Here is a 26,156-nt window from a genome sequence, read left to right as displayed (position 1 = left end):
GATCTACAGTGCTGGGCCTTGGGGCTAAGAAAAGAGCATTTCCAGAGTCTTCTCTAGAGGAAAAGTCTCCTCTGGCATGCCCTGCAAACCTGCCTCAAGGGCCAAAGGGATTTTTCCAAGCAGCTGAGAAGAGCTGAAATGAAGATGCTGGTTGTGAGGTGGCTCAGGGCAAAAGGTAGAGAGCCTGGAGCAGCTGAAACCTGAATTTGCAATGGCACAATGAAAGTGTCCAGATGGGCTGCAGAAGGAGCAGCAAAGCACAGAATGGATGAAGGGAGCAGCTGGCTGCTCAGTGAGACACTGCCCCATGCTGCCTGCCAGCCAGGAGGCCTCTGCATGGTGCTGCAACAGGCTGAGAAGGGTTGGGCTGGAGACCTTTCACAGCTTGAGTGTCCAATTCCACAGGATGAAAATTCCTCCTCTTAGAGAATCATTCTGGTTGGAGAAGCCCTTTAAGATCAAGCTCAACCATTCTCTACCTCTGCCAAGGCTGGGGCTGAGCCATGACCCTCAGCACCACAGCTCTGCCTCCCTGAAACACCTCCAGGGATGGGGACTCCACCACCTCCCTGGGCAGCCTCTGCCAGGCTCTGAGAACCCTTTCAGGGAAGAAGTTTCTTCCCATGTCCAACCTAAACCTCCCCTAGGGCAACCTGAGGCCATTTCCTCTCCTCCTGTCACTTGTTCCTAGGGAGCAGAGCCCAAGCCCCACCTGGCTGCAGCCTCCTCTCAGGGAGCTGCAGAGAGCAATGAGGTCTCCCTGAGCTCAGCCTCCTCTTCTCCACACCAAACACCCCCAGCTCCCTCAGCTGCTCCTCCCCAGCCCTCTTCTCCACACCCTTCCCCACCTTTCTTGCCCTTCTCTGGCCCTGTTTCAGCTCCTCAATGTTCTTCTTGCACTCAGGGCCCCAAAACTGAAGCCAGCACTCAAGCTGTGGCCTCCCCAGTGCTGAGCCCAGGGGGACAACCATGATAAGGTTGCAAGCAGAACAAGGTTTGCAAGTCTGCAGCTCCCTGGAGTCACTGAGATCTTTACACACCCCACGAGCTGACAGCCAGATGAATGTTCAGCCACTGCCTTGCACAGGGACCCCTCAGCCTTCCAGCACTGGAAAGACTCCTGCTTGTTACCCAGGGCTGCCTTCTAGCCAAGCTAATCCTGAAGGACTGACATCAGCCCACACAGAACTGCTCTCAAGGAATGTCTGTAACTAACCTCCTCAATAGATGAACAGGGGACAAGGCAAGACCAACAGATGTCACCTCCCTGGACTGTTGTAAAGCTATACAATCCACCACAACATCCTTCTCTCTAGGCTGGAGAGATGTGGATTTGAAGGGTGTACTGTCCAGAGGATAAGGAATTGTTTGGATGATGGCATCTAAAGGGTAGTGGTCAACAGCTCCATGCCCAGATGCAGATGGGTGACAAGTGGTATCCCTCAAGGGTCTGTGCTGGGACCAGAGCTGTTCAAAATCTATATCAGTGCTATGGAAAGTGAGATTTAGGCACCCCCAGCACAGCTGCAGGTGACACCAAGCTGAGGGGTGCTGTTGAGAAGTCTGAGGGATGGGATGGGAGCCAGCCAGAGGGACCTGGGCAGGCTGCAGAGGAGAATCTCCTGAGGCTCAACAAGGCACAGGGCAAGGTCCTGCAGCTGGGACAGGGCAATGCCAGATATCAATGCAGGCTGGGGGTGATGAGACTGAGAGCAGCCCTGCAGAGAAGGACTTGGGGGTGCTGGGGGGGAGAAGCTGGAGAGGAGCCAGCAATGGGCACTGGCAGCACAGAAGGCCAAGGGCAGCCTGGGCTGCATCCAAAGCAGTGTGGCCAGAGATGGAGGCCTCATCCAGCCTGGCCCTCAACACCTCCAGGCAGGAGGCAGCCACAGCCTCCCTGGGCAACCTGTGCCAGTCTCTCCCCACCCTCACTCAACAATTCCTTCCTTATCTCCACTCTCACTCTCCCCTCTCCCAGTTCAAAGCCATTGTCCCTCATCCTGTCCCTCCCAGCCCTTGTCCAAAGTCCCTCCCCAGCTCTCCTGGAGCCCCTTCAGGTATTGGAAGGTTGCTCTGAGGTCTCCCTGGAGCCTTCTCTTCTCCAGGCTGAACAGCCCCAACTCTCCCAGCCTGTCCCCACAGGGGAGGTTCTGCAGCCCTCTCATCATCTTGGTGGCCTCCTCTGGAGCCTCTCCAGCAGCTCCAGGTCCTTCTTGTGCTGGGGCCCCAGAGCTGGAGGCAGTGCTGCAGGTGGGGTCAGAGCAGAGCAGAGGGCAGAATCCCCTCCCTGTGCTGCTGCTCTCCCTGCTCTGGATGCAGCTCAGCACACAGCTGGCTCTGGGCTGCCAGGGACCATCGCTGGCTCCTGGGCAGTTTCTCACCACCTGACACCCCCAAGGCCTTCTCCTGCAGGCTACTCTGCAGCCACTCCTCACCCAGCCTGGATTTGTGCTTGGGATTGCCCTGACCCAGGTGCAGGACCTTGGTCTTGGCAAGATGTTAATTAACCACTGATTAAAAAAAGGCGAGAAGCAGAATCCTCTCTGGTACTGAACAGTTTGGTGTTCTCATAAGCATCATAACCATGAAGCAGGGCAGGGCAAGTTCCCTGCACTGAATTTTTCTGAGAAAAATGCAAGTGCTAAGCCCCTTCATCATTGGAAATCAGGCAGTGCATCAAATCTGAACCCAGCCCAGGCTGTTTCAAGCAGCTGCCCAGCAGAGCTGGGAGGGGAGCTCAGGTACTTACGATGGTGGTGGCTGAGGAGCAGGCAAGGGTTTGGAGGGTGCCTCATACTGCCCTGCAAATTAAAAAGCAGGGGTTGGGGTTATTTGCCTCATTCCAAGTGCATTGCACCCCACACAGCCTCTGAGCACCAGGTCAGGAAGCCTCTTTCTTCTGCCTTCAGGATGCAATTGCTTGCCACTGAGCACTCCTCCCTCCAAACCAGGGGTTCCTCACCAGCTGCTGCCTGCTCTCTGCTGAGCTGCTGCCTTCAATCCTCCAGACTGGATGTAGGCAACCTCCTGAGCATGTCCTAAACTCATCACTGCTCAAAGCAGCAGAGGAATCTGTGCTCCTCACTGTAAGGATTTGCTGTTCTCAGTGTTTAGCACAGAGATCTCTCTCCCAGGACCAGACACAGAGCAGTGTTTGCTTTTCTACTCACTCTGACTCTGGGCTGCAGCTCCAGTGTGCTGTGGCTCCTAGAAAGAAAGGAACAAAGTGCAAGCTGAGACAAAAAGGAAGCAGCTCCCTCTCTCTCCAGAGCAGCAGGTCACTGATTCCAAAGAATCATAACAATCACCAAGGCTGGAAAAGACCTCTCAGATCAAGTCCAACCTTCTACCCAACACCTCCATGACCACCAGTCCCTGCCCTGCAGTGCCACATCGACTTTTTTCTTGAACACCTCCAGGGATGGGGACTCCACCAGCTCCCTGGGCAGCCTGTTCGAGTATCCCATGTTCCATGGGGCACTTCCTCTAATAAATTCTTTGACTAACTGCTCAGAGAATGACTCTGATGTATCCAATAGCCTAAGCTAGCCTGATATAGCTCAGCAGGGACAGAAGTGACATGAGTGGGATGTGGGATTTGTAAGGGCTGCTGAAGGCTTCTCTTTTAACTCAACAAATATTCTTCTTGACAAGAAGTGTTTGTGCTGCAACAGAGGTTCATAGAACCTTAGAATGGGTTGGGCTGGAAGGGACCATCCAGTTCCAACCCCCTGCCATGGGCAGGGACACCTCCCACCAGCACAGCTTGCTCAGGGCCTTCAACACCTCCAGGCAGGAGGCAGCCACAGCCTCCCTGGGCAACCTGTGCCAGTCTCTCCTCACCCTCACTTGAAACAATTTCTTACTCATCTCCACTCTCAATCTCCCTTCCTGAAACTTTAATCCATTCCCTCTCATCCTATGATGTCTGAAGGACCCTTCCAACCCACACTGCTGCATGGCTCTGCCTCGCTGCTGCACTCTCAGTGCTCCCCCACACACCTGGAGCAAGAGGCCAGCAGTGTGGAAACTTCCACTCCTGAGCAAACAATTTTCTCCTCCTCTCCAGTCTCCATCTCCCCTCTCCCAGCTCAAAGCCATTGTCCCTCCCCTCCTGGCACTCTCAGTCCTTGTCCAAAGTCCCTCCCCAGCTCTCCTGGAGAGGTTTCTGAAAAGCAGCCACACTGGAAGGGCCACAACAACAAATGTGTGACTGAAACACAAATCATTCCTCCCTGCCTCTAGCTCCAGCGTTTTACAACTCTAAAAACACACTCACACAAAAAAAATCCTTAAAAAAATGTTTTAAAGAGATGCCCAGTCCAAGAAGGGCATCCTGCTGGGATGTAGCCTGATCAAACTCAGCTGCTCAGCAGCACCAGGGGAGCTCCTGCTTAGCACAACCCTGCCCTGCAAGCAGCCCTTGCACAACTCCAGATCCCACTGACTTCCTCTCCACTTAACCTCTCCTGCAGCCTTTATCTAACCCCAGGCGAACAAAACCCAGATGAAAGCATAAGGAAGAGGTGGGGAAAACCTCTTCTAATGGATCCAAAGCCCTGGGACAAAGAGAGTGCTTTACCTTTGCTGGGAATGGGAACTTGGAAGGCTCTGCTGTGCTGGGGGTGTGAATAGCTGTCAGGGGAGGTGGCCAGGAGTGGGTCATTTCCTGCAAAGACATTGAGAGAAGCACTCAGAGCACTGCTGCTGAGACACACAGCTCAGGTTTTGGGGGGGGGAGGTTGGATGACACCTCCAGAGATCACCCAGTCCAACCCCCCTGGCTCCAGCAGGGCACCCACAGCAGCTTGGCCAGGAGCACAACGGCCAAGGGGGGCTGGAAAGCCCCCAGAGCAGGAGACTCCACAACCTCTCTGGGCAGCCTGCTCTAGGCCTCCAGCAGCCTCACACCAAAGAACTTTCTCTTCATGTTTTAGTAAAACCTCCTGGGTGCCAGTTTGTGCCCACTGCCCCTTGCCCTGTCCCTGGGCATCACTGTCAGCCTTGCCCCAGCCTCTTGCCCCCCACAGGTCCTTTATCTCTTGCTGAGCATTGCTCAGATCCCCTTTGGGGCTGCTCTTCTGCAGGCTCTCACCCCAGGGCTCTCAGCCTTTGCTCCAGGCCCCTCAGCAGCTTTGTAGCCCCTCTTGGACTCTCTCCAGTAGTTCCCTGTCTCTGTTGACCTGGGGAGCCCAGAGCTGGACACAGTGCTCCAAATGTGGCCTCACCAGAGCAGGGAAGAGGAGAAGGAGAACCTCCCTTGACCTGCTGGCCACAGTCTTCCCAAAGCACCCCAGGAGTCCATTGTCCTTCTTGGATCTACCAAGCTGAGCTTTGCATGAATGGACTAGAGCTGGAGTGAAGGCAAAGCAGCCCAGCAGCAGTGCCACCAGCAGGGATGCTGCTCCCACCCAGGGCCACCCTGCTGGGGCAGGAGGCAACACATCCACTGCCTCTGGCTGTGGTGCCCTCAGCAATGGCAACCCCTGAGCTCCCACAGGAGCAGCTCTGGCTGTTTCCAGTCACCTGCCAGGCTTGCTCTTTACAGAAACACAGAGCTGCTGAGCTTGGAAGAGACCTTGGGGAGCAGCAAGGCCAACCACTCACCCAGAGCTCACAACCACTGCCACTGAGCCACATCCCTCAGCACCTTCAGCACCTCCAGGGATGGGGACTCCACCACCCCCCTGGGCAGCCTGTTCCACTGCCTTGATCAGAACACTTGGCTGGGAAGAAATTGTTCCTAACACCCAACTGTCCCTGACACAACTTGAGGCCATTTCCTTCTTGTCCTGTCACCTGTTGCTAGGGAGAAGAGCCCAACCCCCACCTGGCTCCAACCTCCTCTCAGGGAGCTGCAGAGAGCAATGCACCAGACTTACACAGAACCCCAGGATGTTAGGGGTTGCAAAAGACCTCCAGAGATCATCTGGTTCAAGCCCACACTGATGGACTCTTGGCTCTTCCAGCTCCAACTGAGGCTAACTTTGCTCCTCAGCTCTCCAGGGAGCAGCCCAAAGCACATTTCCAGTGACTGACTGACACCCAGAAGAGCAGAACAGCAGCAGGGAGGTTTTTCCTCCCCTCAGCCTACTTGGCTGCATGCAAAAGAAAAGCAGACAGAGACATCTCTGCTTGAAGAGCACCTACCTTCAAAATGTCTTCAATGGAGTGGACATCACCAGGGAAGGTTTGCTACAACAGGAAAACAAAAACAAAACAGAGGGAAGCAGCATGAGTTTGGTTGGGTTTTACCAAGTGACAGGGGCAAAAGGGATGCAGCCCTCAAGTGTTAGCTTCCTGCCACTTCTATGAACCTCATGGAAGAGATAAAATGCTGGGAAAGGACTGAACCCTCCAGGGAGGTCAGAATGCACCTCTACAGAGTCTGTTGGCTTCACAGAAACACAGAATGGGAGGAGCTGGAAGGGACCTCCAGCCCAACCCTCCCTGCCAGAGCAGGGTCACCCAGAGCAGGGCACACAGGAACACATCCAGGTGGGGCTGGAAAGGCTCCAGAGAGAGAGACTCCACCACCTCCCTGGGCAGCCTCTGCCAATCCCTGATCACTCTGGCAGCAAAGAAATATTTCCTCATTTCCAAACTAAACCTCCCTGGCACAATTTCAGGCCATTTCCTCTCCTCCTGTCACTTGTTCCTAGGGAGCAGAGCCCAAGCCCCACCTGGCTGCAGCCTCCTCTCAGGGAGCTGCAGAGAGCAATGAGGTCTCCCTGAGCTCAGCCTCCTCTTCTCCACACCAAACACCCCCAGCTCCCTCAGCTGCTCCTCCCCAGCCCTCTTCTCCACACCCTTCACCTGGACATGCTCCAGGACTAAGGAAGTATCCACGTGGTGCCCAGTGAAGGAAGGCCAAACTGTTTGATCCCTGAAAACAAATCTCTTGAACAAGACACCAGAGGAATGTTGCCAAAATAATCCAGATGCTTGTAAGAAGCAAATTCACTCTCTGAGGAAACATCTGCAGTGGCACCAGAAGAGTGACATCCAGCCTGGCACTTAGGTCTGAAGTGCTGCTTGGCCCCAGAGGAGCACAGCTGCAGGCAATGTTTTAAGACCTGCCTTGTTTCTAAGCTACTCTGTCCTTCAGGAGCCAGAAAAGTTACCTCCAGGTCCATAGAAGAGAATCCTACAATGGTTTGGGTTAGAAGGGACCTTAAGGATCATCCAGTTCCAGCCCCCTGCCATGGGCAGGGACACTTCCCACCAGCCCAGCTTGCTCAAGGCCTCATCCAGCCTGGCCCTGAACCCCTCAGGGAGGGGCCAGCCATAGCCTCCCTGGGCAACCTGTTTCAAGAAGCAGCCTGCAAGCCAAAGCCTCACTGCGAGCAACCCCCTCTCCCCACTAGCCCAGCCTTCAGTGACCCTGCCAGACACAAAAGCTGGACCCAAGCAAGGCTCCTCTGGACTTCACAGGGCTCAGCTGTCACCCTGGATGCCACCTCCTCCTCCCACTTGGGCTCACAGCTGCCATCACCCCAGCAGAGCCAGCTCTGAGGGGTGCACTTACCTCCGTGAACATCTCCTACTGCCCTCCTACATGGCAGGGCAGCTCTGCTGCTTTCATACATTCCCTTGTCAGCCCTAATCAGTGTCAAGAGGTGGTGGTGGTGGTGCCTTTTGTGCAGGCAGCAGCAGCAGCCCTGGCAGGGAAGAACTTTGAAGGTGTGCCCTGGCAAGCGCTGCCAGGCACAGCTCCCCTGGCTCCGCTCCCACAGCAGCTCTCCAGCAGGTGGTTGCTTAGCAATGGGGGTGGCCTTCCCCCCTCCATGCTTCCAGCTGGCAAGCCCTGGCCCCTTGGCACTTCCCACTGGTAGAAGGAAGGGTGCAGAGAGTTTAAAACCTCCACCAAGAGGTTGCTGGAGGATGTTTGCCATGACCCTGTTAGAGCTGCTCCGGTGTTTTGCTGCTGGGTTCCTTCTTCCCAGCCCGGATAAAATCCGTGGCTCCTTCCGAAGGATGGGCACACACCAGGGAGAAGAGGCTGCTGGCCTCCAGTGGGACTCACCTGGTAAATCAAATACAACCAGGAGCTGCTCCTGTGCACATCATTACAGCTGCCTGCTACAGCTTGGCTTAGGGAAAAAAAAAAAATAACCACAAAACCCTAAAGCAAAACACAGCCCTGCCAGGTGACTCTGCTCTGCCCACTGGGACTGACTCCTGTTCTCCTAAGGTGCTGCAGGCACAGCAGGGGACAGGAAACCAGGGGAGTATGGATTTTAAAATCATAGAATCACAGAATGGGTTGTGAGGGACCTTACACATCAGCCAGTGCCAAGCCCCTGCCATGGGCAGGGATACCTCCCACCAGCACAGCTTGCTCAAGGCCGCATCCAGCCTGGCCCTGAACACCTCCAGGCAGGAGGCAGCCACAGCCTCCCTGGGCAACCTCTGCCAGTCTCTCCCCACCCTCACTCTCAAGAACCTCTCCGTAATCTTCATTCTCAGATAGCTCAGCCTGTGCTGCACGGCACTGAGGCACTCGCAGAGCTCAGCCTGTGCTGCACAGCAGTGAGGCACTCGCAGAGCTCAGCCTGTGCTGCACAGCAGTGAGGCACTCGCAGAGCTCAGCCTGTGCTGCACAGCAGTGAGGCACTCGCAGAGCTCAGCCTGTGCTGCACGGCACTGAGGCACTCGCAGAGCTCAGCCTGTGCTGCACAGCAGTGAGGCACTCGCAGAGCTCAGCCTGTGCTGCACAGCAGTGAGGCACTCGCAGAGCTCAGCCTGTGCTGCACAGCAGTGAGGCACTCGCAGAGCTCAGCCTGTGCTGCACAGCAGTGAGGCACTCGCAGAGCTCAGCCTGTGCTGCACAGCAGTGAGGCACTCGCAGAGCTCAGCCTGTGCTGCACAGCAGTGAGGCACTCGCAGAGCTCAGCCTGTGCTGCACGGCACTGAGGCAGTCGCAGAGCTCAGCCTGTGCTGCACAGCAGTGAGGCACTCGCAGAGCTCAGCCTGTGCTGCACAGCAGTGAGGCACTCGGAGAGCTCAGCCTGTGCTGCACAGCAGTGAGGCACTCGCAGAGCTCAGCCTGTGCTGCACAGCAGTGAGGCACTCGCAGAGCTCAGCCTGTGCTGCACAGCAGTGAGGCACTCGCAGAGCTCAACCTGTGCTGCACAGCACTGAGGCACTCGCAGAGCTCAGCCTGTGCTGCACAGCAGTGAGGCACTCGCAGAGCTCAGCCTGTGCTGCACAGCACTGAGGCAGTCGCAGAGCTCAGCCTGTGCTGCACAGCAGTGAGGCACTCGCAGAGCTCAGCCTGTGCTGCACGGCAGTGAGGCACTCGGAGAGCTCAGCCTGTGCTGCACGGCAGTGAGGCACTCGCAGAGCTCAGCCTGTGCTGCACGGCAGTGAGGCACTCGCAGAGCTCAGCCTGTGCTGCACGGCAGTGAGGCACTCGCAGAGCTCAGCCTGTGCTGCACAGCAGCGAGGCACTCGCAGAGCTCAACCTGTGCTGCACAGCAGCGAGGCACTCACAGAGCTCAGCCTGTGCTGCACAGCAGCGAGGCACTCGCAGAGCTCAGCCTGTGCTGCACAGCAGCGAGGCACTCGCAGAGCTCAGCCTGTGCTGCACAGCACTGAGGCAGTCGCAGAGCTCAGCCTGTGCTGCACAGCAGTGAGGCACTCGCAGAGCTCAGCCTGTGCTGCACGGCACTGAGGCACTCGCAGAGCTCAGCCTGTGCTGCACGGCACTGAGGCACTCGCAGAGCTCAGCCTGTGCTGCACGGCACTGAGGCACTCGCAGAGCTCAGCCTGTGCTGCACAGCACTGAGGCACTCGCAGAGCTCAGCCTGTGCTGCACGGCACTGAGGCACTCGCAGAGCTCAGCCTGTGCTGCACGGCAGTGAGGCACTCGCAGAGCTCAGCCTGTGCTGCACGGCAGTGAGGCCCTCGCAGAGCTCAGCCTGTGCTGCACGGCAGTGAGGCACTCGCAGAGCTCAGCCTGTGCTGCACAGCAGTGAGGCACTCGCAGAGCTCAGCCTGTGCTGCACGGCAGTGAGGCCCTCGCAGAGCTCAGCCTGTGCTGCATGGCACTGAGGCACTCGGAGAGCTCAGCCTGTGCTGCACAGCAGTGAGGCACTCGCAGAGCTCAGCCTGTGCTGCACGGCAGTGAGGCCCTCGCAGAGCTCAGCCTGTGCTGCACAGCACTGAGGCACTCGCAGAGCTCAGCCTGTGCTGCACGGCACTGAGGCACTCGGAGAGCTCAGCCTGTGCTGCACAGCAGTGAGGCACTCGCAGAGCTCAGCCTGTGCTGCACAGGGCTGATGGACTCAATGAGCTGTGTCCAGGGCAGCCACATTTGCTACTTCAAACTCCAAAGGAGTTCTTAAATACCTCATTTGTCATTTTTTAACAACCCTTAGCCACAGCTCACCTTTGATAGCTGTCAGCTCAGGAACAAAACTGCTCCTCAGAAATTCATTGTACCAAGCTACTGGCCCCAGGCCAGAAGACAGTTGTCTGGTGGGGCTGCTAATACCAAGTGTTTGTCGAAAAGATGTGGGGTTGGGGGTTGGGTTCCCCCCCCTCCCAGAATTACATCTAAAGATAATTTTAAAAGAACAAACCCAAATCTCTTCTACTTCTTGCAATCAAAGACCTTAAAACTGCAAGTGCATGGAGTCTGGAGAGCGCTCAGATGAAGCGCTGAGGCCACCAGAGTCACCTCCCCCTCCAAGATGAATGGAACCTAGGAGGTTCCACCTCAGCATGAGGAGAAACTATCAATATCTGAAGGGTGGGGGGCAAGCAGCAGGGGCCAGGCTCTTCCCAGTGGTGTCCTGGGACAGGACAAGGACCAATGGACACAAACTGGAACCCAGGAGGTTCCACCTCACCATGAGGAGAAACTTCTTCAGTGTGCGGCTGCTGGAGGCCTGGAGCAGGCTGCCCAGAGAGGTTGTGGAGATTCCTGCTCTGGAGACTCTCCAGACCCATCTGGATGTGTTCCTCTGTGCCCTGCCCTGGGTGCCCCTGCTCTGGCAGGGGGTAGCACTTGGTGAGCTCCAGAGGTCCCTCCCAACCCCCACCATTCTGTGCTGTCATCTTTCCTTCTGACACCAGCAGTGAGGAGCTGTCAGTGGCTGCCTTCCATTTGGAGCTCCTTGCCATGCATGTCACCTGCCACCTCCCCCTGCCCTCAGTGCTTCCTTGCCAGGGGCCTTGTTGGAAGGTTTGGCTGCAGCTGCTCTCTGCCTTCTCCTCAGGCTTCCCCAGATCACTTCTCTTGTTTATTAGTCACAATACTGGGCAGGAACAATCATGAGGAGCAGCTGAGGGACCTGAGGTTGTTTTGTCTGGAGAAGAGGAGGCTGAGGGGAGACCTCATTGCTCTCTACAGCTCCCTGAGGTGGCGGTTGGGCTCTGCTCCTTAGTTTCAGGTGACAGAAGCAGAGGCAGTGGCCTGAAATTGTGCCAGGGGAGGGTTGGGTTGGAGAGGAGGAAAAAATTCTTTGCTGCAAGAGTGGTCAGGGATTGGCAGAGGCTGCCCAGGGAGGTGGTGGAGTCCCCATCCCTGGAGGTGTTCCAGAACCCTGTGGCCATGGCACTTGGGGCTTGGGTTGCTGGTTGGGCTGGATGAGCTTGGAGGCCTTTTCCAACCCAAACAATTCCATGATTCTATGAACAGCATGAAGTGCCTCTGGCAATATTCCTGCTGCCAATCAAACCCTCCTTGCATTTTGCTCCTGCTTTGCACCTCCCAGGCAAGGAGCCCCAGGTTCTGCTGTCCCTTGCTGCTTCTTGCACACCATCCCCTCTCTGAGATGCCACCACAGGAGCACATTGCTCTGCTGGGACAACACTTCTGCATGCCACTGGAGACATCACTGAGCAACAACCAAAGCTAAGGCTGACCCAAAGCCTTCTTGTTTCCCCACAGATGTTCAGCAGGAGTGTCAGGTACTCACCACAACCTGTTCCTACCCATAGCAGGTTTGAAAACAAACATTTCAGCGTCACAGAGTCACAGAATCAGCCAGGTTGGAAGAGACCTCCAAGATCTTCAAGTCCAACTGATCACCCAACCCTAACTGATCAACCAGACCATGGCACTGAGTGCCTCATCCAGGCTCTTCTTAAACACCTCCAGGGATGCTGACCCTGACCCCTCCCTGGGCAGCACATCCCAAGGGCAATCTCTCTGTCTGGGAAGATCTTCTTGCTAAGACCAAGCCTAAACCTCCCCCTGCACAGCTTGAGACTGTGTCCTCTTGTTCTGGTGCTTCTTGCCTGGGAGCAGAGCCCAAGCCCCACCTGGCTGCAACCTCACTGCAGGTAGTTGTAGGTTGTTCACTGAAAGCCACCCAGGCCTCCCTGCCACACTGCCCCTGCCCCTGCCAGGGATTTCCTCCCTCACAAGCTGCTAGCCCAAAGCAGCAATGGTGCCAGGGCTGCAGTCCCACCTAGGGGCCAGGGAACACCATTGCCCTTCTTTGGCTTTCCTCAATCCCTTCATGGCATGTGGCTTTCCTTCAGCTGCTCTCGAAGCAGCAGAGTTCTGTCTGCTGAGCACAGGCTGCCCCTGCCCTTCACAGAGAGCTTCACAGAGTCCTGCAATGGTTTGGGTTGGAAGGGATCTCCAGAGCTCATCCAGTCCAAGCCCCCTGCAGCCAGCAGGGACATCCTCAGCTAGATCAGGCTGTGCAGAGCCCTTTCCTTCTTTCCTTTGGGAATACCATCCCTGGACCCACTAACAAGCATCCCTTTGTTGCCTTTCCTCCCACTTGCCTCCTCTTGGTGCACCACCAGTGCTGCTGGCTGATGCCTTCCAGCTCCCCTTCAAGCTGTGTGGTCTGTCCCTGGTGCTAGAGACCAGCCCCAGCTCACTCCAAGCTCCTCTCAGGGAGCTCCAGGGAGCAGGGAGGTCTCTCTCCAGCTGGCAGTTCCACCAGGGAGATGCTTTTCTGCAGAGCTGCTTTATGTAGAGCCAAGTCCCAGGGAAGGACTCAGCAGTGGCTGGAGCTGTGGCCTGCCTGGCTGTCCCCAGGTGATGCTGCACAGGGCTCAGAGAATCCCAGAATGGGCTGGGCTGGAAGGGAGCTCCAAAGTTCCTCCAGGCCAACCCCCTGCACTCAGCAGGGACATCCTCCACTAGATCAGGTTGCCCACAGCCCTCTCCAGCCTCACCTGGAAGATCTCCAGCCATGGAGCCTCAACCACCTCCCTGGGCAACCTCTTGCAGTGTTGCAGCAGCCTCCTGGGGCAGAACTTGTTCCTCACATCCAAGCTCAATCTGCTCTGCTCTCATTTCAAACCATTGCCCCTGGGGCTGTCCCTGCAGGCCTTTGGCAGCAGTCCCTCTGCAGCCTTCTTGGAACCCCTTCAGCTACTGCAAGGCTGCTCTGAGCTCTGCCTGCAGCCTTCTCTTCTCCAGGCTGAACACCCCCAGCTCCCTCAGCCTGTCCCCATAGCAGAGCTGCTCCAACCCCCTGAGCATTTTTGTGTCCTCCTCTGGACCCTCTCCATCAGGCTGCCTTCATCCTTCAGTAGCTGCAGACACCAGCTGCTGCTGCTGGTGGTGTGCTGTGGGCTGTTTTAGAAACAATTCCCTCAGGTTTTAGTATTCTGCATAAAAGCCAAGGGCAGACCTTGCAGCCAGGTGAGGAAGCAGGGATCTCAACACTGCCAAAGCCTTGCAGCTGGGAGGTGAACATCAGACCTGAGTGTGTCTTCTCCAAGCATCAAAGACTGCTTCTGATCTCTGCCTTCTGCAGTCTGACCATGAACTCTGAGCACCAGAAGCTGGTGAAACCTGAAGTAACCATACAGAGTAGCCTTTTGGCTTGTAAGCCAACCACCTGCTCCTTGCCCCACATGCCCTCACCCCTCCAGCTCTTCCACAGAGCTCTTTGTTCTGGGGAGCAAAAGCTAACACTGCCAAGTCCAGCAGGAACAATGCTCAGCTGTGTTTGATCTGCTTCCTTAGCAGGCACACACCAAAGGACAGACAAACAGACACAATGAAACAAGGAAACCCTTCTGCTGTCACCCAGGGCACTGCTGGCTATAAAGAGGGCAGCAGAGGGGAGACAGAAGTAAAACCTTCTTACCTCTGCTGATGCAAAGCAGAAAGGGAAAAAGATCAACAACAGGAACACAAAAGGGAGCAGGCAAAAACAAATAAAACAACCTAGAACGGGTTGGGTTGGAAGGGACCTTCAAAGACACAACCACAGATCACAGAATGGTGGGGAAAGACTTTTAAAGGATCACCAGGTCCAAGCATGGGCTAACTCTGGAGCTCTTTCTCCAGTTACCCTAGAATCATTAAAATGCTTTGGCTTGGAAGAGACCTCAAAGCTCATCCAGTTCCAACCCCCTGCCATGGGCAGGGACACCTCCCACCAGCACAGCTTGCTCAAGGCCTCATCCAGCCTGGCCCTCAACACCTCCAGGCAGGAGGCAGCCACAGCCTCCCTGGGCAACCTGTGCCAGTCTCTCCCCACCCTCACTTGAAACAATTTCTTCCTCATCTCCACTCTCACTCTCCCCTCTCCCAGCTCAAAGCCATTGTCCCTCAGCCTGTCCCTGCCAGCCCTTGTCCAAAGTCCCTCCCCAGCTCTCCTGGAGCCCCTTCAGGTCCTGGAAGGCTGCTCTGAGGTCTCCCTGGAGCCTTCTCTTCTCCAGACTGAACAGCCCCAACTGCCCCTGAATGAAAAAAAAAGATAGAAGGTTGGCAGAAAGGCAGCAAGCAGTAGCTCAGTGCTAAACACTCATTGTTCATTAGACAAGCCCAGTGCCTGTGCTGGATGTGTCTGTAAAGATTTTTCATTTTTCACAGGACACAGCAGGAAAGCAACAGATACATTTCTAGCTTACAGGGTTCAGCTCTCTGACCTCTCCTGGCATAGCAAAGCTCAGCTGCCATGGAGGGAAAAGTCAGTGAAAAAGTGTTCATCTAGCTGAACTGTTTTACCTTGGAGTCTTTTACCCAGAAATGCTTTATCTGATGGTAGCAAACTGGGAGGAGTGGCTGCCAGGCCAGCAGGCTGTGGTGCCAGCAGGCTGTGGTGCCAGCAGGCTGTGGTGCCAACCAGAGTGACCTGGGCAGGGAGCAACCCAATACCATTCACTAAGGGCAGAACTGCAGCTGGGGAAGAGCAACCCCAGGGAGCAGCACAGGTTGGGGTTGAGATGCTGGAGAGCAGCTCTGGGGAAAGGGAGCTGGGAGTGCTGGGGGCCAAGAGGGTGACCCTGAGCCAGCAGTGTGCCCTGGTGCCAAGAAGGCCAAGGGGCTTCTGGGGTGCATCAAGAGGAGTGTGGCCAGCAGGTGAGAGAGGTTCTCCTCCCCCTCTGCTCTGCCCTGCTGAGGCCACAGCTGGAGCACTGTGTCCAGTTCTGGGCTCCCCAGCTCAAGAGGAACAGGGAACTGCTGGAGAGGGCACAGCAAAGGGCTGCAGAGCTGCTGAGGGCACTGCAAGAGCTCTGGTGAGGAGAGGCTGAGAGCCCTGGGGCTGCTCAGCCTGGAAGACTGCTCTAAGGTCTCCCTGGAGCCTTCTGTTCTCCAGACTGAACAGCCCCAGCTCCCTCAGTCCATCCTGTCAAGAGAGCTGTTCCAGCCCCCTGATATTCTTCATGGCCTCCTCTGCCCCCATCTTGTGTGGGCATCAAGTGCTGTACCTTCCTCCAGACACTGTGCCCTGAGCAATGCTGGAGGATTTCTAAACAGCCTCTCTCAAGCCAACCTCACTGCCTCTTGGCCCTGCTGTCAAGGAAGTTCCCTTCAAGACACCACAGCCTGTGCCAGTGGAGGCAATGGAAAGGGTCTCTGTTGGTGCTGTGGCTCTCCTAAAGACAGGAAAAGCCTTGAAAGCATCTTTGGTTGGGTGCTGAGGGAAGAGGTAAAAGCTGGGCCATGAAGGGAAGGGCCACATTTAGGCTCTGTTTTTAACTCTTCTGATAATAAATTGGGAAAGATGCCTTAAAGAGACAGGGGCTGGCAGCTGAAAGCAAAGGAGAGCTCAGGAGGTTCAACCAGACCAAGTGCAAGGTCCTGCAGGGTCAGGGCAATCCCAAGCACAGATCCAGGCTGGGCAGGGACTGGCTGGAGAGCAGCCCTGAAGAAAAGGCCTTCAGGGTGCTGGGGGAGGAGAAGCTGAGCAGGAGCCAGCAATGAGCACTTGCAGCCCAGAGAGCCAAGCAGAGCCTGGGCTGCAGCAAGAGAAGTGTGGCCAGCAGGGCCAGGGAGGGGATTCTCCCCCTCTGCTCCACTCTGCTCAGACCCCACCTGCAGCTCTGGAGCCTCTCTTCCAGGAAGGATGTGGAGGGGCTGGAAGGTGTCCAGAGAAGGGCCCTGAGGATGAGCAGAGGGCTGGAGCTGCTCTGCTCTGAGGACAGCCTGAGAGAGTTGGGGTTGTGCAGGCTGGAGAGGAGAAGGCTGCCAGGAGACCTTCTGGTGGCCTTGCAGCATCTGAAGGGGGCTCCAAGAAAGCTGGGGAGGGACTTTGGAGGGTGTGAGGGAGGGATAGGAGTGGGGGGGATGGAGCAAAAGTAGAAGTGGGAGCTTGAGATTGGATGTGAGGAAGAAGTTGTTGGGCAGGAGGGTGGTGAGAGCCTGGCAGAGGTTGCCCAGGGAGGTGGTGGAAGCCTCATCCCTGGAGGTTTTTGCAGCCAGGCTGGATGTGGCTGTGAGCAACCTGCTGTGGTGTGAGGTGTCCCTGCCCATGGCAGGGGGTTGGGACTGGCTGAGCCTTGAGCTCCCTTCCAGCCCTGACAATTCTGTGATTCTATGACTGAAAGACTCTGATCTGGGGAGGAGGGAAAGGAGCTGTTGAGTGCCTTTGCAGGAAGGCCAAGTGAGTCACTGTGGGTGAATTCCCTCTGCTCCTCCATTCAGCCTGCAAGGCTGAGCTTGGCACTGCTGCCACCAGCAGAAGCTGCCACTAATGAATTCACAGCTGCAGGTGACACCAGGCCTCAGAAATTCAATTAGCCCAACCCCAGCTGGTAGAAGAATTGTCTGCCCTAAGTGATGCCAAGGGACCCCATGGGCACAGACTGCCTTCAGTGGGTGGCTGCTCAGTGTCACTGGGGCCAGATGGCTCAGATGGAATCTCCAAAGCCACACTCCCAATTGCTGGGATGAAGAGGGAGGAACAGCAGAGCTTCCCCCAGCCTGGCATGGGAGGGCAGGAGCCTCCCCACACTCCCTTCTCACCTAACTTACAAAGCAGGGCCAACCTTTCACAGCAGGAGCATCCCCCAATGAGCCACCTGAGGACCATTTTCCTTGGGGGTATCTCTCTCTCTCACCTGCATGCAACAGACCTCACTGAGTGTTTCCTAAAAGCAAAGCAGCCCAGCCCTGTTCCCCAAGTCCCCCTCTCCTCCTGCATCCAGCTGTGCACCCACACTGCCTCTTCCTCTGCACCCTCCAGGCCACAGCACTGGGAGGTTGTAGCATCAGGTACATGGCAGTGAGGGAAAGCCAGCAGCAGTAAGGGATGATGAAATGAGCAGGAAAATCAAGTCCTGGATTTTTCACCACAGCCACTGCCCCTCCTCTGCCACTGCTTCACCAGGGTGAGCTTCAGAGAGTCACACAATGGTGGGGGGCTGGAAGAGACCTCTGGAGGTTGAATTCAACTCCTCTGCCAAAGGAGGATCACCCAGGGCAGGTCACACAGGAATACATCCAGATGGGTCTGGACACTCTCCAGGGAGGGAGACTCCATGACCTCTCTGGGCAGCCTGCAAAGATCATCTTGTCCAATGCCCTGCAGGCAGCAGGGACAGCTCCAACTACATCAGGCTGACCATGGCCACAGTGAGCCTGATCTTGAATGTCTCCAGGGGTGAGGCCTCCAGCACCTCCCTGGGCAGCCTGTTCCAGTCTCTCCCCAGCCTCCCTGTGCACAACTTCCTCCTGATGTCCAACCTACCCCTGCCCTGCTCCACTTCCAAACCCTTGCCCCTGCTCCTATCCCCACAGCCCCTCCTGAACAGTCCCTCCCCAGCCTGCCTGCAGCTGCCCTGCAGATATTGAACTGCAGCTCTGAGCTCTGCCTGGAGCCTTCTCCTCTCCAGGCTCAACAGCCACAACTCTCCCAGCCTGTCCCCATAGCAGAGCTGCTCCAACCCCCTGAGCATCTTGGTGGCCTCCTCTGGAGCCTCTCCATCAGGTCCAGGTCCCTCCTGTGCTGAGGGCTCCAGCTCTGGCCCCAGCCCTGCAGGTGAGGTCTCCCCAGAGCAGAGCAGAGGGGCAGGATCCTCTCTCTCCAGCTCTGGCCACACTGCTTTGGATGCAGCCCAGGCTGCCCTTGGCCTTCTGGGCTGCAGTCTCACACTGCCTGCTCCTGGCCAGCTTCTCCCCCCTGCAACCCCAAGTCCTTCTCCTCAGGGCTGCTCTCAACCTCATCACCCCAGCCTGGATTGCTATCTAGCACTGCCCTGAACCAGGTGCAGGGCCTTGCCCTGTGCCTTACTGAACCTCAGGAGAGCCTTCTTTGCCAACTTTTGGGATCTTGCTTGTCATGGAGAATTCCACCTCTGCACTCAACTTCCTCACAGCTTCAGACCCTGCTCCAAAGGCATTTGATGGAGGTAGAATGGGGTCATGCTTCCCAAGGAATCACAGAATGCTAGGGTCTGGAAGGGACCTTGGAAGCTCATCCATAACCTCATCCAGCCCAACCCTGCTGCCAGAGCAGAGGTGACAGAAGTTAGGCTCAACCTGCCCAGCAAACATCTACAGGATGCTTTCTCTTCACATCCACACTTCCTTGAGGGTCTATGGTGAGACCTTACAAACTTAGCAGTGAGACCCCTGTGGTGTCTACAGTCACTTAACACACAGCTCCAAACCCTCCACATCAGCAGGTGGTCACAGAACTTGCTGCACTCAGCTGTCCCAACATCCACTGAGGAGAGGACTTGGGGCCAGACACTCTGCAGGTGCCTCACCACCCAACCTTTGCAGCAGATCATTTCACCCTTTCTCAACAATCTTTGCAGGCAAAGCAAAAATCCTAGCAACAGAAGCAGCCTCTGTAACCACCAGACCCTGCTGCACAGAACCATGGCAAGCATTGCACTGTGACCACCCAGGTCACAGCAGAAGCAGCCTCAAAATGCACCTTCTGAGCACAGCAAGGTGTGCAGAGCTTGCTTCTGGGAGTCTCTGCCCTGCCATCAGCTGCTCCCCCACACTGCTCTCACCCAGCCAGCAACAGGACCCCCCCCCCCAGAACTGCACTCACCTCCAGGGGCTCTGAAGGGATTTCCAGTTTGGATAGCTTGGCTTTGGCATTCGCCTTCAAATCCAAGATCTTCCCATAGGGCTCTCCATGGTATTCCTCCAGGAGAGGTTTGAGCTCCGGTGACTCCACTGGGGCCTGATCCTGGCCATCCATTGGTCTGACGTAGGCAGTTGGCTTCTGCTGCATTGCACTGGGTTTGGATGGCAAAGGCTGGGGGAAAGCTTGAGAGGGAGGCTGAGCGGTGCTGGCCAGGGGAAGGGCTGGGCCCTCCCAGCTCTCCTTCTCCTCTGAGCCTGCCCCCAGGTCCTGAGATGCCTCTGGCTGCCTGGAGGTGAGCCCACGGCCCTTGCTGCCGCTCTGTGACCCGGCACTGGCGTGCTGGCTGGAATGTAGAGGGGACAGGGGAGCCACTGGAGAAGACAGAGCTGAGAGCAGCGGAGAAAGCGCCAGGAGAGAGGCCTGCAGCTGCTCAGCAGGAGCCTCACCCGGTGCCCGCCTCTCGCTCCTCTTGGGCTGCCAGCCTGCACGACTCTCCTGGCCCCCCCGGCTGCGCTCTCGGCCTGTGCCCTGGGAGCTGGGCAAGCAGAGGCCCTTGGGGTGCAGGGCCAGGGTGGGCTCTGCCCGGGGTGGTGCCTTCTGGCGGGGGAGGGCGCGGTGCGGGGCCGCCAGCGCGGGCGGGCAGTGGGTGGCAGGCTGGCAGGGGGGTGCCAGCGGCTGGCTGCTCTTCTCCGGGAGGGAGGGCCGGGCGGGCTTGCCCAGGGGGAGCAGGGGAGCAACCACTTTGGGAATCCCGATGAAATCCTGGTGGGATCTGTTGCTGATGAACTCCTTGACCTCCTCGTAATCGCCCAGCATGTTCTGGATGCGGCTTGACAACTCATCGCCCTTGTTGGTCTGCAAGAGGAGGACAGAGAAGGGGGCAGGTGGAAAAGCAGGCAGCTCCCAGGCCAAGCCCACCCAGCTCAACAAGAGGCACTCTGCAGGAGCTTATTTCCACCAGCACACAGGCTGGGAGGCCAGCTCAGCCTGACCCTGAACTGCTCTAGCCAGTTTGAGCTCTCCTGAGCCAGCCTTGCAGGGCAACCTCACAGGCTTCAGCCACACCAGCACTGGGCCAGGCTGGGCAGCCAGGCTCATCTCGAGCACCCCAAGGCTGTGGGAGGCCCTCAGATCAATCTGCCCAATCCAAAGTCCATTCTGCACTTGCCTCACCTGCAGGGCTTCAGGCACATGCTCTGGTCACAGAATCACAGAATCAGTAAGGTTGGAAAAGACCTCCAAGGTCATTGAGTCCAACTGCAACCCAACCACCATGACCACTAAACTCTACCCTGAAGCACCACATCTGCAGCTTCTTGAACACCTCCAGGGATGGGGACTCCACCACCTTCCTGGGCAGCCTCTGCCAATCCCTGACCACTCTGGCAGCAAAGAAATTTTTCTTAATGTCCAACCAGAACCTCCCTGGCACAATCTCAGGCCATTTCCTTTCCTTCTATTGTTAGTTACTTGGGAGCAGAGCCCAAGCCTCACCTCCCTCCAGCCTCCTCTAAGGGAGCTGCAGAGAGCAACGAGGTCTCTCCTCAGCCTCCTCTTCTCCACACTAAACACCCCCAACAGCTCCCTCAGCTACTCCTCCCCAGCCCTCTTCTCCACCTTTCTTGCCCTTCTCTGGCCCTGCTCCAGCTCCTCAGTGCCCTTCTTGCACTCAGGGCCCCAAAACTGAAGCCAGCACTCAAGCTGTGGCCTCCCCAGTGCTGATGCCCTCCAAACCCCTCACCAGCCTGGTTGCTCCTCTCTGGCCATGCTCCAGGACCTCACTGTGCTTCCTGTACTCGAATGGAAGCAGATGGGAAGATGCTGTGGTGGCATGCAGCAGGTCTGCTACTGAACCCAGAGCCCTCAGCTCCTTCCCAGCACACCAGGCTCTCTCCTCCTCTTCCTCCACCACTTGCCCCCCTCCCCTTACCTTGTAGGGCTCTGCAAAGAGCGGGGTCTTCTGAGGGAACTTGTCTCTGCCCTGCAGTGCCTCCTGATTCCTCCTCTCCCTCTCTCTCATCCGCAGCAAGTTTCTGTCCTCGTTGTACAAGCTGCAGGGGAGAGAGCAAGAGGCTGTCAGCACCTCACACCAGGGCCACCAACACTGGCTGTGCCCAGCAGAGGGCAGGAACTGGAGCTGTCAGACAGGGGCACACAGCCAGCAGGGAAGGGGCTCTGAAACCCACAGCCTGCTGCCAGCTGTGTCAACAAGGCCCTGGGGGACCACACTGCAACAGACCACACCAGGTACAGCATCATCCTGCTCCTGAGGGACCCCTCAGGGGGAGCCCCCCAGCTCCTGAGGGACTGCTAAGGAATCCTGCTCCAGAGGGACCCCTCAGGGAGAGCCCACCCAGGTCTGCCAAGGAATCCTACTCCAGAGGGATCCCTCAGGGGGAGGCCCCCAGCTCCTGAGGGACTGCTAAGGAATCCTATTCCTGAGGGACTCCTTGGGGGGAGCCCCCCAGCTCCTGAGGGACTCCTTGGGGGGAGCCCCCCAGCTCCTGAGGGACTGCTAAGGAATCCTACTCCAGAGGGAGTCCTTGGGGAGAACCCCCTGCTCCCAAGAGATCCCCTGAAGAAGGAAGCCCCCCAGCTACCGACAGACCCCCAGAGGGGGGAGATCCCACTGCCAAGGGACCCCCATAGGGGGAAGCCTCCCTGCTGCTGAGGGACCCTTTGAGGGGGGAGCCCCCACCCGTTCCCAAAGGGTTGCTGAGGAGTCCTGCTCCCGAGGGACTGCTCAGGAGACCTGCTCCTGAGGGACCCCTGGTTGGGGAGTCCTGCTCCTCACCAAAAGGCTGGGAAGAGAAAAAGCTTCACACATCAGTGTGATTGTGAAGCACAGGCTGAGAGTCAGAACAGGGGTGGGAAGCAGCTGAGCAAAGCCAGCAGCTGTGACTGCTCTGTGAATGTCTTCAAGCAGCAGGGGTCAGGCTCCTTGCAGTGGTGCCCTGGGACAGGACAAGAGGCAGTGGACACAAACTGGAACCCAGGAGGTTCCACCTCAGCATGAGGAGAAAATTCTTTGCTGAGCAGGCTGCCCAGAGAGGTTGTGGAGTCGCCTTCTCTGGAGACTTTCCAAACCCATCTGGATGTGTTCCTGTGTGACCTGCCCTGGGTGATGCTGCTCTGGCAGAGGGCTTGGACTGGATGACCTCCAGAGGTCCCTTCCAACCCCTACATTTCAATGATTCTATGATACTATGATAACATTCTTCTTGTCCCCAAGCCTTCCACCCCAAACCTGCACCTGACAGCAAAAAGGAATCCACTGGTGTGAAGTTCCTGACACTGCCAGGGATTCAACTCTGCCTACTTTACAAACAGGCAGGAAAAGTTATTTGCCTAAAGGGATGTTTGGAAAGCTTCTTGCCTGGCAAACCATGGAGCTGCATTTGAAGTGATCACAGAGGTGTGTTCTAAAGAGAAGGGTTCAGGAATTTGGAAAGCACCTGGTGGAGTCCCACTGTTCCTCCCTAACCACAGAGAAATGCACTCAGTTCCAACTGCCCCACATCACAACAGGCAGAAAGCTGAGTCAGGCACAGCAGGATGGCTGCAGGCAAACCTGGCTCCAGGGAAATGCTGCTGCACAATAAGGGAGTCCAATTCTCTGGAATTTATGGACAGCTGGGAAGAAAAAGCACAGAGACACAGACCTCAGAGCAGCCTTCCAGTACCTGAAGGGGCTCCAGAAGGGCTGGGGAGGGACTTCTGACAAGGGCTGGGAGTTACTGGACAAGGGACAATGGCTTTGAGCTGGGAGAGGGGAGACTGAGATTGGAGATGAAGAAGAATCCAGGCTGGGCAGGGACTGGCTGGAGAGCAGCCCTGAAGAAAAGGCCTTGGGGGTGCTGGGGAATGAAAAGCTCAGCAGGAGCCAGCAGGGAGCACTTGCAGCCCAGAGAGCCAAGCAGAGCCTGGGCTGCAGCAAGAGAAGTGTGGCCAGCAGGGCCAGGGAGGGGATTCTCCCCCTCTGCTCCACTCTGCTCAGACCCCACCTGCAGCTCTGGGGCCAGGTCTGGAGCCTCTCTTCCAGGAAGGCTCTGGAGGGGCTGGAAGGTGTCCAGAGAAGGGCCCTGAGGATGAGCAGAGGGCTGGAGCTGCTCTGCTCTGAGGACAGCCTGAGAGAGTTGGGGTTGTGCAGGCTGCAGAGGAGAAGGCTCCCAGGAGACCTTCTGGTGGCCTTGCAGCATCTGAAGGGGGCTCCAAGAAAGCTGGGGAGGGACTTTGGAGGGGGTGAGGGAGGGATAGGAGTGGGGGGGATGGAGCAAAAGTAGAAGTGGGGAGCTTGAGATTGGATGTGAGGAAGAAGTTGTTGGGCAGGAGGGTGGTGAGAGCCTGGCAGAGGTTGCCCAGGGAGGTGGTGGAAGCCTCATCCCTGGAGGTTTTTGCAGCCAGGCTGGATGTGGCTGTGAGCAACCTGCTGTGGTGTGAGGTGTCCCTGCCCATGGCAGGGGGTTGGGACTGGCTGAGCCTTGAGCTCCCCTCCAGTCCTATGATTCTAAGAAATTCTTGAGAGTTTGTTTCCTTCCTCCCTGGTGTTTGTGCCTTTGCTGGCTGGAGCACAAGGCACACACACACACACACACTGGAGCTTGCTTCCTCCCAGAGTGATTTCCTTAACTGCAGTTTGCTGATTGCTGAGGCACACTTCACAGCCAGCCCTCCCAGGGACAAGCTGGGGAGCTGCACAGCTCTCTGCTGAAGCCCAAGGTGATAAGAAAGGGTTTAAAGTGTTCATCTCAACCAGAGCTAAGGACAAGAGCCACAGCCAAGCCAAATGTTTTGCAAACAAAACGAAGCAATCTCCTTTTAGCTTCCCAGCTGATAAAAGTGTTTGCCTCTTTCAGAGGACACACAGAAAGCCATAAAAGCCACAAGGTTGAACACAAGGCTCTTGGGGAAACGCAGCCAAGACTAAAGGGAACTTTTCTCCTACCAGCCCTGTTCCCAGCCTCTCTGAGCACCTCAGCTCCTGTTCAAACACTCTGCCCTCACCCCCAGGGCACACCACATGCTCATCTGCACTGCTGCTCACTAAGGCACAGCAAAGACTACTGCAGAGAATCATTCAGGGTGGAAAACACCTCTAAGGTCAGCAAGTCCAACACCTCCAGAGCAGAAAAAGGAGAGCAGAAGCAGAACAATCCTGGAATGGTTTGAGTTGGAAGGGACCTTAATGATGGACCAATTGCAACCCCCCTGCCATGGGCAGGGACACCTCCCACTAGGGCAGGTTGCCCAACGCTCCATTCTGTGATTCACATTCTTGCAGGAAAGAGTAAAGCAGCAGGCCAGTGCCAGCAGTAGACTGCAGAGCCCTAGGGATGATCCAGGAATATCTCCACCCCGGCTGGAGAAGCACAGAGAAGTTCAACCATGCCACAGCTGAGAACAAACAAGTGGACATTCAGCCCCAGAGGTCCTGTCCTGCTCAGCTGTTTCAGCTTGCAGAGCAGGAGGGTGAGCCAAAGCCCACTGAAACAGGCAACAAAATCCCATCCCAGCTTCAAGAGCTTCAGCCTTGGGCAATAAGAGCACATTCTCCAGTCCTGCTAAGCAGGTCTGACCTTGGGCACAATGAGCAAAACTCTGCCAAGAGGAAGGGAAGTCAACGGCTGGATAAAGGGGTCAGGACCTGTACCTTTCATAGAATGACAGAGTTGGAAGGGAGCTCAAGGCTCAGCCAGTCCCAACCCCCTGCCATGGGCAGGGACACCTCACACCACAGCAGGTTGCTCACAGCCACATCCAGCCTGGCTGCAAAAACCTCCAGGGATGAGGCTTCCACCACCTCCCTGGGCAACCTCTGCCAGGCTCTCACCACCCTCCTGCCCAACAACTTCTTCCTCACATCCAATCTCAAGCTCCCCACTTCTACTTTTGCTCCATCTCCCCCACTCCTATCCCTCCCTCACACCCTCCAAAGTCCCTCCCCAGCTTTCTTGGAGCCCCCTTCAGATGCTGCAAGGCCACCAGAAAGTCTCCTGGCAGCCTTCTCCTCTCCAGCCTGCACAACCCCAACTCTCTCAGGCTGTCCTCAGAGCAGAGCAGCTCCAGCCCTCTGCTCATCCTCAGGGCCCTTCTCTGGACAGCTTCCAGCCCCTCCAGATTCTTCCTGGAAGAGAGGCTCCAGCCCTGGCCCCAGAGCTGCAGGTGGGGTCTGAGCAGAGTGGAGCAGAGGGGGAGAATCCCCTCCCTGGCCCTGCTGGCCACACCTCCAAATCCTTCCTGTAATAGGGGCTCCAGAACTGGATGCAGTACTCAAACCAAAAAAAAAAAAAAAAAAAAAAGTATTCAAACCAATTAAAAAGAAAAAAGAAACAACCCTAAACAAACAGAAACCTCCCCCCCAAAACCCAAACCACCCCAAAGCAAACTGCCCTCAAAAGTTTTGATTGAGTTGACAAATGCCAACCATGAGCAAAGCTTCAGCACAATTGTACTGCCCACCTGTTCCATCCTCTTCACTCTCTCCATACTCAGAGCAAGCCTTAATTCAGTCAAACCAGCACAGGGCTGTGCACACACCTTGAGGAGCAGCAACCTGCAGGAAAGGAGGCAGGCAGGACATCTGCTGACACCATGGAAGAGCTAGGGAAGCCCTCAGAGACTATTTTTAGTTGTTCTCCCAGGACAGAATCTGCTGTGGGCAGTGGTCTAGCAGGGCTTTTGTTTTAACATCTCACCAGATCTCAGCTTCCAGCAGGAGACACCCAAAATGTGCCAGGAGCTTAAAAACTGGCAGCAGCAGTAAGAAAGCAACCAAGCAACCAGGGCTGTGACCTTGCAAATTCAGAGCTTCACAGAATGGGTTGGAAGAGTCCTTCAAGATCATCCAGTTCCAACCCCTGCCATGGGCAGGGACACCTCCCACCAGCACAGCTTGCTCAG

General features: G+C 56.5%; 1 protein-coding gene across 1 annotated transcript in view; it reads right to left on the bottom strand.

Moving 5' to 3' along the window:
• The window catches only part of AFF1 (ALF transcription elongation factor 1), an 81,766-nt gene that overhangs the window by 21,269 nt on the left and 34,341 nt on the right, over window positions 1-26,156 (bottom strand). Inside the window, exons 2-7 of the mRNA XM_054392467.1 lie at window positions 21,187-21,307; window positions 19,218-20,111; window positions 6,151-6,195; window positions 4,583-4,669; window positions 3,171-3,207; window positions 2,750-2,801 (exon numbers count right to left, since the gene is read on the bottom strand). Of these exons, the coding sequence (XP_054248442.1) occupies window positions 2,750-2,801; window positions 3,171-3,207; window positions 4,583-4,669; window positions 6,151-6,195; window positions 19,218-20,111; window positions 21,187-21,307 (1,236 nt within the window). The remainder of the gene's footprint in view (window positions 1-2,749; window positions 2,802-3,170; window positions 3,208-4,582; window positions 4,670-6,150; window positions 6,196-19,217; window positions 20,112-21,186; window positions 21,308-26,156) is intronic.

The sequence above is a fragment of the Indicator indicator genome, chromosome 25, assembly GCF_027791375.1.
Source record: "Indicator indicator isolate 239-I01 chromosome 25, UM_Iind_1.1, whole genome shotgun sequence".
In the NCBI taxonomy this organism is placed as follows: Eukaryota; Metazoa; Chordata; class Aves; order Piciformes; family Indicatoridae; genus Indicator; species Indicator indicator.
Note: the sequence above shows the minus strand (reverse complement) of the source record. Positions and strands in the feature narration are given on the sequence as shown.